Source organism: Dipodomys ordii, unplaced genomic scaffold (genome assembly GCF_000151885.1).
Source record: "Dipodomys ordii isolate 6190 unplaced genomic scaffold, Dord_2.0 Scaffold8, whole genome shotgun sequence".
Lineage (NCBI taxonomy): Eukaryota > Metazoa > Chordata > Mammalia > Rodentia > Heteromyidae > Dipodomys > Dipodomys ordii.
In genome coordinates this window covers 16692779-16707453 of record NW_012267224.1, presented here as the reverse complement: position 1 = coordinate 16707453, position 14675 = coordinate 16692779, and the positions used below count along the sequence as shown (strand labels likewise).

General features: G+C 36.1%; 1 protein-coding gene across 1 annotated transcript in view; it reads right to left on the bottom strand.

Moving 5' to 3' along the window:
* Dthd1 (death domain containing 1) overlaps window positions 1-14675 on the bottom strand; it is a 45177-nt gene that overhangs the window by 25623 nt on the left and 4879 nt on the right. Inside the window, exons 3-6 of the mRNA XM_013008990.1 lie at window positions 12274-12453; window positions 10986-11236; window positions 5978-6142; window positions 3100-3389 (exon numbers count right to left, since the gene is read on the bottom strand). Coding sequence (XP_012864444.1) covers window positions 3100-3389; window positions 5978-6142; window positions 10986-11236; window positions 12274-12453 — 886 coding nt within the window. The remainder of the gene's footprint in view (window positions 1-3099; window positions 3390-5977; window positions 6143-10985; window positions 11237-12273; window positions 12454-14675) is intronic.

The following is a 14675-nucleotide window of genomic DNA, read 5'->3' as shown; positions in this document are numbered from 1 at the left end:
TGATCTCACTGTTATAAACAGAAAACATTCTATACATTTTAAAACTGTAGTTTTATTGCTGCTAAAAAGTGACATTATATAATTGAGGATCCTTGGTCCCTGGAAAAAGGAGACAATTAGTTTAAAGAAATTGTGCTATTGTAGTTTTCAATTTTACTGACATATCAGAGAAGTAAGTCACGGTTATTTCTACTCACAAGACTGTAGGCAGAAACACTAATGGTGAACCTACGATTAAATAAATAAGTAGAAAACTGCATCTGTGGTAAGGAGCAAAAAGTAACAGTGCCAGTCTGTAAGAGAATAAGATATGACACAAGCACAAGCAGAAGGAAGGCTTTCTCTCCACATGATCATTAAGGTATCTGAAGATAAAAGCACAAGAGAATTGGAAGTAGAGGGGAAGAACAGAGATAGAAGAAATGGAAAGAACCTTGCATAGAACTTCAGGCTTCCTCTCCTTGAGATTCATAAAGACTGCCCCAGGCTCTGATGGAAGAACAGTGTTATTTTTTTTTCTAAGTCTTGGTCTTCTTAAGTAGAGAGGACTCTAGGTCTGAGCATTGGTCTCTAGAAAAAGCAAAGTAGAAAGAATCTGGGCATCCTGCCTGACTTTCTTTAAGTGAAAACGATCTCTTCTCCACACCTTCCATGGGAATTGAACACACATGCCATCTGTCGTCAGGCAGTCTTAATTTAGCCTGGGCTCCTCATCTCCATGAGAGACAATGGTACACTCAGTTCCACTGTCTATTAGAAGAACAGTAACTGGCTCTTGTTTAGGGTAGTAGGTAAACACAGCTGCTGTTCAAAGTATTACAGGAAAATCATTTGCATCATTTGTTTGGGTAGGGCACTTCTGGTTTTTGATTCTATCATCAGAGAGATTTCCCCAAGATAGACACTGTGTTTTCTGCTCCAGAAGCCAAGTAGGAAGGGAATCTCTTCCACCCTTCCTTCCTTGCCTTCCTTCCTTTCCCTTCCCTCTTCCTTCTCTGACATCCTCATTAAATCCTGTCAGGGGCTCAGATAACCGAGACCCTGTATTTGAAAGTGGATAATATGCTTCAAAATGAGATACTCTGGATCTCACTTATTACTGTGACAATATAAAAATGACTATTTAATATTGGTTCAATCCTTATTGTCTCATTTAAGCAACCTTGAGCCACTGGGATTTTGATTTATTTCCTAAATCAGAGAGAAAATAGCTGTTAAATTTCATAGTACACATACAAACACACATATATGCACACACACGTAAATACATATACATACATACATACAAAGTCAAGTGTGCAGCTGGCTCTTGGGACAGAAACCCCATAAAACCCATTCATTAATTTTTCCTCCTATACCACCTCAGAAAAGGAATTAGAGAGGGAAAGAACTCAAAGATAGATAAATGCTCTAATAGCTCTTACTCCTACCATCCCTTTTTCTCCGTGTTTTTTTTCCCCCCAGTCCTGGGGCTTGAACTCAGGGCCTGGACACCATCCCTGAAGGCTAGCACACACTTGAGTCTGTATATGTGGTACTGAGGAATTGAACCCAGGGCTTCAAGAATGCTAGGCAAGTCTTTCCACTTCCTAACAAATAGGTTTCCCCTATTTGCAACAATTAGTATACATATAGGATAATTTTGTCAGATGAGCTGAAAAGCTCAAAAGCCTTGTACAAATGACCATATAAGATGATGCTAAGTGAAATGAACCCCAAGATAAGGACACAAGAAGTCTGACTTCATTGTTATTGTTTTAAGTGTACCATGTGATTTTATTTTTTGTTGTTGTTTGCTTTGTATGTTCTTTCCCCTATGGCATATCCCCGTTGTCACTGTACTTGATTTTGGTACCTGCATCTCATATATACATTTGTCTAATCTGGGGAGGGGAAGGGGAATAACAAAACGCTGAAACCAGGACACAGGATGACCCATTGCAACAAGGATATCCACTGGACAGTATATTGGAAATGAACTTTACAAGTTCAGGAGGAAGTGAGGGGTAGGGGATGGGGTGGGAAGGAGTGTGGGAGGTGGGGGAGGGAAGGGATAGTGGGACAACAACAAGGAAGGGAAGGGGTAACAATGATTGACAGGTAAGGTACTCATTGCCTTACTCATGTAACTGTAACCCCTCTGTACAGCATCTTTACAATAAAATAAAATAAAAATAATTATCACTAAAGGAAAAAAAAGAATGCCAGGCAAGCACTTTACCACAAGCCACTTTCCCAGCACTTCTGCTTGTTCTTTACCTTCCTTTACTTTGTCTTTAACCTTTCCTTACTTTGTCTTGTATCTCCCATACCTCTTCTATGCTCTATCATCGCCCACTTCTTTCTATCACATGTCATAGCCATTATCCTGACTGCATCCTTGAGTATTGTCATATAAGCCCAGCCACACTAGAGGCAGAGATAGGAGGATTATTGTCTGAGGTTGGCCCCTGGAGTAAGGGGTGGGATAAAATAAGATTTCTATTTTTCTGAAAAATATAAATGAGGCAAAAAAGGATGAGAGTAAGTTTCAATTTGTAGAGAACTTGTCTAGCAGGTGAAAATTCTCAGTTCAAATCCTACCACAGAAGAAAGAAAGAGAGAGAGAGAGAGAAGGAAAAAGAAAGAGAGAAAGAAAGAATGAATGAAAGAGAAAAGTTAAAATTTTATGTCAAATATGGCAAGCCAGGAATTATCTGATATATGCACATATTGTATGTTTCTGTTTAATATATCCATGGGGCTAAGGATGGAATCAGGGAGCACGTAGATGGCTTGTGCATTAAACTGGAAAGGGATTTCCTTAGCTTCAACTCAGGGTGTGATTTTGGAGAACATTCTAAAAGAACATCACTTACTACTTTCCCAGAGGACAGTATATATCCACACAATATGGGGGGAAAACAGAGAGACTATAGGGAATGAATTTAAGATAACATTAATATATCTTTTTCACTTCCTATTTTCTCCCTGAAGGCTCTTCTTCATTCTCTAAGTCAAAGATTCCTTCAGTGACACAAGTTTCAGGAACTCCTTCTAAAGTGGGTGGCTTCTAGCCCACAGGGTCATAGGAAACAAAAGAGATGTCTTCATACTTACTCGAACCAAATATGTTTCCAGTAAACTTCAGGAGCAATTGTTCTCCTTCTCTTACTTGGAAATGGCGAGATGACTCTGAAAGTCCCCCAAACCCTTCCAGGCGCAAGTTCTTAAGTGTGCAGTTTAAGTCTTTAAAAGGCACCACCAAAATGACTATTCTACGTGGCCTGTCCTTCTGGTGAGACAGTACCACACAGGCAGTGGTGCTGAGAGAGGCTTCCTCTAGCGACTTCACAAAAGAAACCAAGTAGCTATTGTCCACAATAGAAGAGAGGTGAAGCACAATAAACCTGTAGGGAAGGAAAGAAGCAAGATCTGAAGGGAATGCTGCCACAGAAACATTGTTGATTGCTAGTCATGCCCAAGGAAAAAGTCATCATCTTCCAAGCTTTGATTTTGTTTTTGTTTTTTGACAGTCCTGGGGCTTGAACTCAAGGCCTGGGTGCTGTCCCTAAGCCTTGTTATGCTCAAGGCTAGAGCTCTACCACCTGAGCCATAGCACCAACTTCTCTGCTTTTTCTGAGTAGTTTACTAGAGACAAGAATCTCACCAACTTTCTTGCCCAGGCTGGCTTTGAACTATGATCCTTAGATCTCAGCCTACTGAGTAGCAAGGATTATAGGCATGATCCATTGGTGCCTGGCCTCAAGCTTTCTTTTAAAAACAGTATACTGATGACCAGCTTGGATTTATCTTCATGAAAGGCATTGGTGACATGCTTGGCCATTATAAAACCAGCTCAGATCAAACTATATTCTGAAAGACATTCTTAAATTAATCACATAGTCTGGGCTCAGCTCTAGAAATACGTCAGCCCATTTTTTTTGTTGTTGTTAACATCTAATCCTAGAAACACCATTTGGGAAGTACCCTCTTTGGTGTATTATTTATTTAGTCTTGTGCATTTTTTTCTGTACCTTTTCTGTGATTGGATAGGTTTAGATACAAAAGAATTCTCAGCTTGTAATTGTTAATTATAATTCATTTGCAATTGTTTTATTTTTAATTAAAATTTTATTGTAAAGGTGATGTACAGAAGGGTTTCAGTCACATAAGTCAGGTAATGAATACATTTCTTTTTCAACACTGTCACCCATTTCCTCATTCTCTCCCAGTTTTCCCCTCCTGTCCCCCATCCCACCTGCAAGTTGTATAGTTCATGTAATTGCAATTACAATGACTAAATACAATAATATGATATACAGAGGTTGATATGACTTCACTATGATGGCCACACAGTTATGAGGTTTCTATTATCCAATCATTAATCAGAGGTTGGTTCTGGTTTTAACTAGCATCACTAAAGTACTACTTAAAAATGACAGAAGAGCGGGGTGCTCGTGGCTCACGCCTGTAATCCTAGCTACTCAGGAAGCTGAGATCTGAGGATCAAGGTTCAAAGCCAGCCAGGCCAGGAAAGTGAGACTCATATCTCCAATAAACCACTCAGAAAACCAGACATGGCAATGTGGCTCAAGTGGTAGAGTGCTCACCTTGAGCTGAAGAGCTGAGGGACAGCATTTAGGCCTAGAGTTCAAGCCCCAACCAACCAAAAAAAATGACAGAAGAAAAAGATGTTCATGAGAATCCATTTATATCCAGTGGGATTCAGAATACATACCATAATTAAGTGTGGACTGAAATATTCATCTGTACCGCTGTATGGTAAGGATTTTTATGATGGATCTTGCTATGGGCTGAATGACATCCTGTCACCAAATTCATATCCTAAAATGCTAACCCCCTGTAACTTAAAATGTAACATTATATGGACAGAGGGTGTTAACCAAGGTGATGACATTGAGTCAAGGTCATTAGAGTGGGCTCCAATTGATTAAGACTAGTGTCATACAATGGGGGACTTTCAATCTGAGGGAATCCATACAGTGAGAACAGCATCTGAACATAGTGCCCATCTACTAACCAAAGAGATGCTGTTACATGTCCTCCCTTCACAGTTCCTAGGAGCAGCATAACTCATTCACACCCTGCTTTGGGGTTCTGGTGTGCAGAACTGTGAAAGAATACATTTATTTGTCAAGCCACTCAGTTTGTGATATTTTGTTAAAATAGCTCTAGCAAATTAATAGAGACTTCTACCACCTCCTTCCCCCCGGGGGCAGGGGCAGGTTCTCTTAGAGGAGGTCTTAATCCACACTATCCCATCTGGTACTTCATCGCTCCCCTAAAGTACCAAGTTGGGGAAAAGCTTCAGCCCAAATCAGTACTTTCCTATCTTCTTCCCTGACTTTGTTTCTTTTGTTGCCTTCCATATCCACCTGGGCAGCCACCCTTGATAAAATCACTTAAGTCTCATCTCAGACTTAAGTTTCTGCAGAACTTGATCAAAATACTAATAGAGGCAACATTTTCATTTCAAAATGAAGTCTATCTTTAGACATGTGATTGCCTGTCTTCATGCGTGTCTACTCCTCGCAAACCTGAAAACTCTCTTCATAATGGGCTGTCTAGAAAACATGGAAATGAGAAAGCAAAATGAGGCTACTGAAATAACAAATTCACTTTAGAGATACACAGTTATGAGATGAGCATAATATAAACAGCTAATTACTATCCTCATGGAATTTCAAAAAGGAAGGTGCTATTTTAAAACTATTTTTTGGAGTTAGAAAATAGCATGTAAAAATAAGTCTACATTACTAGTGCTTTCCAAAAATACTTGTTAAACTATCACGCACAAACTTATAAATGGCCTACTGACATCAATTGTGGCTTGCATTTTAAGTATATCCTAAGAGACAATATATATTCTTAGTTGAGGAATAAAAATGAAATCATGTGATTTCAGCTCCAGGCATCAACTACGGGTTATCAGGAAAAAAATGTAATCAACTCTGAGGGTTTACTGTTGTCTTACCTCTCTAAATGTTCACAGAGTTCGAATGAAACCAAGCCATTCTGGGTGGTTCTCACCACAACATCATCAAATCCAAACCAGCAACTGTCCCGGCTTCTAAATCCCAGTAACCTCAAGGTTTCACAGGCATTATTCCCAGGTTTTCTGACAGAAGCACTTTTGGCCCTACAAAGGGGTAAGGGAAAAGAAACAGATAAAAATGTACATAGCATACTGCACCCATTTTTTGAATTAGGCACTTTCCACTAACCAATTCATTAAGTATATAATATGTGCTCATATTATTTCAGCTAAGGAATACTGGCTTCTTTTGCCTATAGAAGCACAAACTGGGTAGTAGAGCTTTACCATATTACAATATAAGGTATAGTACCTGAAGGAAGCTATAGAGTAATTTGGAGAAAGAAGCTATGTGTTCAGGAAGTGAAGCAAAAATACTGGCATTTAATGTGTGGTTGTTGGGTTATTAACACTGATAGGGTAAAATTAACTCTTGAAAGTTAGTTTATGACACAGGAAGATAGATAGACAGACAGACAGACAGAAAGATAGATAGATAGATAGATAGATAGATAGATAGATAGATAGATAGATAGATAGATAGATAGATAGATAGATAGATAGATGGATGGAGATATAGATATAATCATGCTGAATCAGAATCTTGGTCATTTATTAGAAACTGACAATCATTTGTAATGTTTTGTTTTCTAATAGTAACTATTCACTTTTTCTGTTAACAGCCTTTTTTATTTTAGTGGCAACTTATAGTCTTTCAAATATAATGTGATTGCTACTCACAGATCTGGGGAAAAATAGAAACTGAATTTGAATAGTGACTCCAGTCATCTGGTATCCATTAGTGTTGTTCACCAAAATATCCAATATCCTGTTGCTCTGACTACATCATAGTGATGGACGTCCTGACCCTTATGGCTGAGTAGGACTGTATGACTAGTTCTGATGGATGAATTAGGAATTCATGAAAGATATGTAGCTTTAAGGCATTCAATTCCTCACAGATCAACTAAAGTTCTTTCCTCTGTGACCATGACAACAACCAAGTCAAGGTTGTTCTACCTTCTTTAGTCCTGGAGGGAGAACATCTAAGTAGCACCCTACATTGATGCCATAAGATATTGTGAGGTATAAAGGCTGTTGTTAGATGCCCTTGAAATTCAGGAGACCAAGTATCATCTCATAGCCCCATCTACACTGCTTCTTTTTGGGTGTCCATGAAATATTCCCTTATGGATTTGTAATAGATTTGGACTGAGATTCAAGCCCTTGGTATTTATTCATATGTATGAGGCAGAGAGCCTTCCTCTTTTCTATTGAACTTGAAGATGTGAAGATGTAGTATAGCCATATTACTCACACAAGGGTAAACATGTCAGAGAAATCAGATAAGGAAGAAAAGATAGATTCTTTCTGATTTAAAGATATTTCTACAAAGGTAAATAGATGCTGGATTTTCTATTTACCTAAACCAAAGAATCCAATTTTTTGCTTTTTTGTTTTCTTCTCTGTCACTTTTAAGGAGTTCTTAATGATATAAAAATCAAATTTAGAGTTTAATATCAAACTAAATAATCTCATGGTATGCCTGAAACATTTCATCTAACTTAGGCCCTTTAAATGTATTATTGGGAAACTTTGACACTAGTGTTGTTTAGAAATTAAATTGTTAGGAGTCCAATATGACAATATTATTATGTCATGGAAGTTCTTCAAATTACAGCAATCTTGATTTTTTTTTTTAAATTGTCTCGTCAAGCCAGGCACCAGTGGCTCATGACTATAATTCTAACTACTCAGAAGACTAACCTCTGAGGATCACAGATTGAAATCAGCCTGGACAGGAAAAGTCCTTGAGACACTTTGATCTCCAATTAACCACCAAAAAGCTGAAGTGGAGCTTTGGCTCAAGTGGCTAGCCCTAAGCAAATAAAAACAGCTCAGGGATAGCACTTAGGCCGTGAGTTCAAGCCTCAGGGGTACTGGGACCAAGAAAAAAAAAGTCAATTCAGGAGTGGTCAAATTTTGCTTGAAAAGTATCATTCTCTGTTCACATACTGGTTAAAATATTTCTCTAACTTTATCTGTATAAAATTAATGTGTCCATAATTTGGCATGCAATCATATCATCAAAATTCCCATATTTTACTTTCAGGACGTTTTTCTTTGTGGTATGCATAATGCATAGGCATTTACATATAAATGTCGTTAACATTTAGGATTAACATTTTTTTCAGAAAACTATAATTTAGTCATTAAACTACTGATTCTAAATGGCATTGCTGCATTCCAAAAATTAAAAATCGTCCCATTAAGTTATTCACATTGACGACAGTGCTATTTTAAAATAGAAATGTAGATTGGGAAAAAAAAAAAAGTGTAAGAAGTCAAATTGCCTAGAGCCAAAGACTATAATAGTCTGATGAATTTCCAGTTGCCTTTTTTTTCCTGCAGAGTTTTTAATTTGGTTTGTAAAGTGGGGACCGTATACTGTGTCAAATTATGCACCCTAAATTTAACACGGTTTGCCAATGTAGAGACATTTGAATATCAATTCAAAGGGCTTTCATTCTTATTACACAACTGAGAAAATGTTCTTTCCTGATTCAGTTATGCTTGTTGGGTTATGGGCTTGTGAATGTTGGTACTTACACAATCCAGCGTGTTATTAGTCCCTGCTACAACCTTCCCACACTGCATTATCTAAGAAGTCCCCCTCTATGCATGGTCCCTATTCTTGCATCCACTGCTGGAGTTTGCCTGACTGATGGTTCAATCTGAGCAGCCCTCTGGATCTGATACCATATTACTCCATTGGTGGTCTTTGCCAGCATTTGCCACTATTTCAACAGTAGTGTTTCCAGGTGTAGAGAGGAAATAGAAAAGTCTCTCTCTTCACTCTTCTTCTTAGATGTATATACTAAGTTTGAGCTTCCAGTGACACACTACGTTCATGCATACACTCATCCTGGACCCCAAATGCATATATAGTCATTTTCCCAGAGGAATACCCACAATGCTAGAACAGTCCCATATTTTGTTCTTCTTGATGCACACAGGTAGCTCCTTGTTTATGCTACCTCTTTGTCCACGGCTGAAATGATAGATCATCTGCCTAGCAAGCAGAGGAGCCTGAATTCAAACCGCAGTACCATCAAGAAGATTAAAGTAATCAAAGTTATAGTAATGGGAAGGTCAATAATACACACTAAACATAATGAACTCATTCCAATTACAGCACTTAGAGTATTTGGAATTACAATTATCAAGGAATCTTAATATATATATATATATATATGATATGTATGGTATATATACATCTATACGTATATATATGTGCATATATAAATACATAATATGCATAAACATATATGTTTATGTATAAATTATATACATATATGTCTGATAATTAATTGTAGGTCAGAATCTGTTTTTAGGACTGTTTTACTGCATAAACAATCACGGTATAGGTACTTTAAGGGGTATTTTGGGGAGCAAATAAGTCTCAATTTATTAGACTACTAATCGAGAACTCAAAATAATTTGAGTTGAGAATTCCAAAATATTTATGCCAAATATATGGAGTATGGATTAATTAAATTGTTGGCTAGAATATGTGCATGTATGATGTTTATAGCAAAAGCACACATATAATTGTTTATAGCAAAAGCACACATATAATTGGATAATGCTTATATATGTCTAGTTCTCTTTTAGCTATTTTTTCACTAGAGAAAGCTTGATTTCCATTCTCAAGCCATAACCCAACATTCTACTGTTGCCAGTTTCTTAAACTGCAAATATCAGGAAAGAAGAAATAATCCACATATCATTTTCCAGCCTCTTAACTGCAAACCTTGAAAATGATCATTACAGAGATTTTTGAGTTTGGGACAAGCGTGCAGCACTCATTAGGGATAGGCACTTGTATAAGTTTTACTGTCATTGAGTTTAAGTCTTCTCACTGATAAAATCATGGCAATCATATTGCATGTAATATTATAAAAAATGAACCTGGTATATAACAATATCTCATTTAACAGAGGCTATTCAATTAAGTATCCATGGTTGTTTCTAAGTCTGGTTATACAGGAAAAAATCCCTTTAGAGTTAATAAATAGAAAGGTCTGTTCCTGCTTCCAGTATTATAAATGAAAACAAATCTTAAACGAAAGGATAGAAGTTAAAGTCCTTATTTTTAATGTCATATGTATTTTATAAGTCCTATCTGTCCTTAGCATTTTATTTCTAATTTTACTTATGTCTGAAAAATCTAAAATGTAAATTTGGTTTATTGGTGATTTTGTTTAATAATTAAAATTGAAAGAAGAATGGATCCACCAATAAGATAACTATAAATTCAAATTTCAATTTGTTTCAATTTCTTACAAAAACAGAACCATAAGTAATTAAATTCTTTTAAGTCTAGAAATTAAAATTAACATTAAGTAAAGAATTAAAATCCTTTTAAAGTATAAAAATAACTAATCAAGCTGGGCCCTGGTGGCTCACACCTGTAATCCTAGCTATTCAGGAGGCTGAGATTGTGGTTCAAAGCTAGCCCTGGAAGGAAAGTCTGTGAGACTCTTATCTCCAATAAACCACCAGAAAACTAGAAGTGTTGTGGCTTAAGTGGTAGAGCGTTCACCTTGAGCTGAAGAGCTGAGGGACAGTGCCCAGGCCCAGAGTTCAAGCCCCATGACCAAAAAAAAAAAAAAAAAGAAAGAAAAAAAAAGAAAAATAACTAACCATATTAAAAGGATTAATTTTTATATTTGTTATATCCATCTTATTTCTAAGAACAATTTGTTAGTCCATTAGATTAAAATTACTCCCTTTGGTTGGTCAATAGTATTCTATTACTAAATTAAGTACATTTTAGGCAGTTTTAGTACGGATACTTTAAGTCACATGAACACCATTTTTAACCAGATATGTTTCTTTGGTTACCATTAACTCAATTAACAAGAGTAGGTAAGTTCATACCCACCGATGAAAATGTAAAGGTGCTGGTGTGAGTTTGTTTGCTGTGGCACTAGCTTTTCTTTCATGATGTTCCTCTAATCCAAGATTCTTCTTATCAGGATGTGGAGTACAAGGTAGGAGTATAGTGACTGGCTTCTGAAAAGGATGGTTTGAAGGGTGTAGAGCATGAATCAGAGGGCTTGTGGACAATACTGAATAGGAAGAATCTTGTTGTGTTTTTAAATACACCAGCAGAGATGGGTCAACTGGTTGGATCTATACAAAGAAGAAAAAGATATTTATATGTTTAGTAGAAAAATGTTTGCATATCATAAGTCAATTTTGAAAATTTTATAGAACTTTGCTTATATATTTCTCTGTACATCATTAGCTGAAAATTATATTATTTATCTAAGGCACCACATTTGAGACCCGTCATACAAGTCATTCTGAAATCTGGTTCTGTCTGAGGTTATAAATAACCAAACAATACTGAACTGTAAGCAATGAAATGACCTAGAAAGCACAAGAGAAATTTTATATAACTTCTAATTAGATCTATTGTTAGATCAAGTGTTCTTTAGAAACTAGAAAAACAAGACTATATTTGCACATTTTCTTTCACATAAGAACAATGATTAACAAAAAGTAATTACCATAATTCCAAAATTTTCAAGTTCATGTAAAATATTTATGAATATAGTATATCTAATATATTTTTTCCCTATTCTTTCCTCTTAACGTGCCATTTATGATAGTAATAGCTAGGAGAACCAGAGAGAAAAAACACTTAGAAATGTTGAAGCGTGAAAGATATTAGAGGAAACAAATCTTCTAAAATATACAATGACATACCATTACACACTTTGGAAACAGTATTTGAATAGGTTAAATTCTTACTCCAAAAATATTAATTTTCATAATTAAATATAACTGATAAGGCAGAGCAATGAATATTTTAATTGATTACCTTCTGTCATTCTCTGGGATTCAAAGTACATGAATGCTATCATCAGTTGTTTCATAGATTCTCAACATATGTGTATGTCAATACATACCATAAATCAACCTATAAGAAAGATCAGCTGGAAACTGTTCAAATAAAGCAGGGAATTATTTTGCAGTGAGATTCAGTATGCTCAAAATCATGACTTCATCTCTGAGCTCACCCTATGTTGACCTACCACGAATGCAAGAGAAGCTTTTATTTACTGTTATATAAAACATCCGCGACATCTCCAGCCTTTGGAACCCTAGCTTCAGTGATCTGCGGAATCTAGGAGAGGGAACAAATTGATTTTCCAAATTTTTACCTTTAATTGTACAAGCACTGGTGAGCTGAACACTCCTGCAGGGTAGCTAAAGGAGATTCGGGAATCCAGGCTTGACTTCAGAGTAAGGCCTTTCTTTGTCACTGTGAATGACTCTTTCTTTAAACAAGACACCACAGAAAATATACCCAACTTGTAAGCTTTTACTACAGCACAAGTTCCCTGTATATAGAAAAAGATATTAAAACAATCTACAATACCTTTAGGAAAATGCTTGCTATGCATATTACATCATGTAATGTGGGCTGCACAACAGAATGAAAGAGAAATAAATTGTTTCAACTCTCTAATCCCTACAAGTATATAAGTCTAATGGTAAACATATCCATTGTTTACGTGAATATTAATTGCTTTGGGAATCCTAGACTCCTTTTGCCAGCATGGAATTGAAATGCAGGTATATATGCAGAATATTTAAGTCTAATTTAGGAAATTCTAAGAACTTGAATGTCATGCTATAGGTACTCATGATTTAGCACTAGCACCTGGACATTGAAAAAAATTGTTCCTGTAACAGCTTACTCTTTCAGGATGCTAAAATGAATCCATCTTAGGGCAGTGGAAGCAGATGCCGGCACAGATACATTTGTGTTTCTTTTTTATATAGTGACATTCAGTTGTGTAATCATACATGCAGGCATATATTCAAGCCTTTTTTTAATCACACAAAAGTGAACTGTGCACATAAACGATTCACTCATATAATCTGCAAACCTTAATTACAATTACGAGGCAGACTTAGAAGCTATTTGGTCTATTCATGCTTCCCCAAACACAGGCGGACTCCACCCTAGCACGGATGGGAATTCACGTATGCACAAACACAGACATTTCAGGGTCAATCACAATGGAAAACAAATCTGTCATTTGAAAGCTGACTAAGGAGGAGATTTCACAATATCACCACATACATCTGTGGCTGGGAAAATTCAGAGAATGATGAAAGTTCTTCATTGGCCAGAGGGAAAGGAGTGAGGAGTAAGAAAGGTCTCCTGGGAGCCAGTAGTATTTGTCATATATTGAGACCACAGTTGGCAGATACCAGGAAACAAAATGGGCTTTTAAAATTAGAATTTCAAATGTCATAAGACCACATAAAAATCTGGAAGGAATCCATATTCAAATTTTTCTTAGGCTAAAATTAGAGAAAACTGCCCTAAGACTTCTATAAAAGGAAACATCCATGCTTTTTTTTTCTTTTTACAATAGACCATTCTCTTAATTTTTCTTTTGCTTTGATTATCTATCCACTTAGAAACTTCTTACAAAACTATTTTGCGAAAAGCACATGTGCTGGGAAAATTCTTACTTTTACTGTGCTAATAACACAAACATGCCAAAATTAAAAAGCGAAATCAAAGACTGTGTTGACCAGACTTTTATAACTGCAGGCTTGCTAGATAAAACTAGCTATATTAGCTTATAGATTGGAATATGTAATTAGGACAGTCTTAGCTCATTTATTCAACTATATAATCTTGTTTGTAATTTGCAAATGCCAAAAGTAAAAAAGAAAGAGATGCAGCATGAAGAATATTTTCATTCATTTTCTGCCATCCTCATGCAAGAAGGAAAACTTACATATGCTGAAAAAGCCATATTTTAATTGGCTAAAACTAAGTTAAGTAGCCCACAGAAGAACAACAAATGTTAGTCCCCCAAACAACTCTATGGTATTTAATTTAATAATAGCACATATTCTTTTCTTAATACATGAATTTGTGACCATAGAGAGCCTCAGAGTTATTCTAGTAGTCTATCATGAAAATGACAATTTATTGACAACTGGTTCCATAGGCTTCTATTTATCTTCTTAAGTGTTTGTTAACTTGATCCCTAAAACCTTATCAGGTAAAAATTATTATTATATTTATTTTCCAGAGGGGAAAAATAATGAGAATTTGAGATAGTAGTCATTCACCCTTGCAATTTGCGAGACAGAAATCAGGATTGTAGTTTTAAAATCAGCTAAGGCAAAAAAAAAAAAAAGTGAGATTCCTTCTCAAACACTAAGCTTGTTAAAGATGGGGTAGTGCACACCTGTTACCCTAGCTACACAGGAAGTGCAGGAAGGAAGATCATGATCTGGGCCTAACCAAGACAGAAAGTGTAAAACCTTGACCCAAAAATAACTAAAGCAAGAATGTGGCACAACAGTGTGCAGAGGTGTGGCTCAAGTGGTAAAATTTCTTAAGCAGGTTCACATAGTAAGAAAATACAGGAACCAGATATCAGAACTTCTTCACTGCCCTTATCCAAACTACCATAATAATATCTTCTATATAGAGACTGAATTTCATTTGTGGAGTGCACATACACACATACACAATTTTTCATTTTTCACAGAAATTTCCAGTCCATGAATGGTAAGAAAATTTATTATC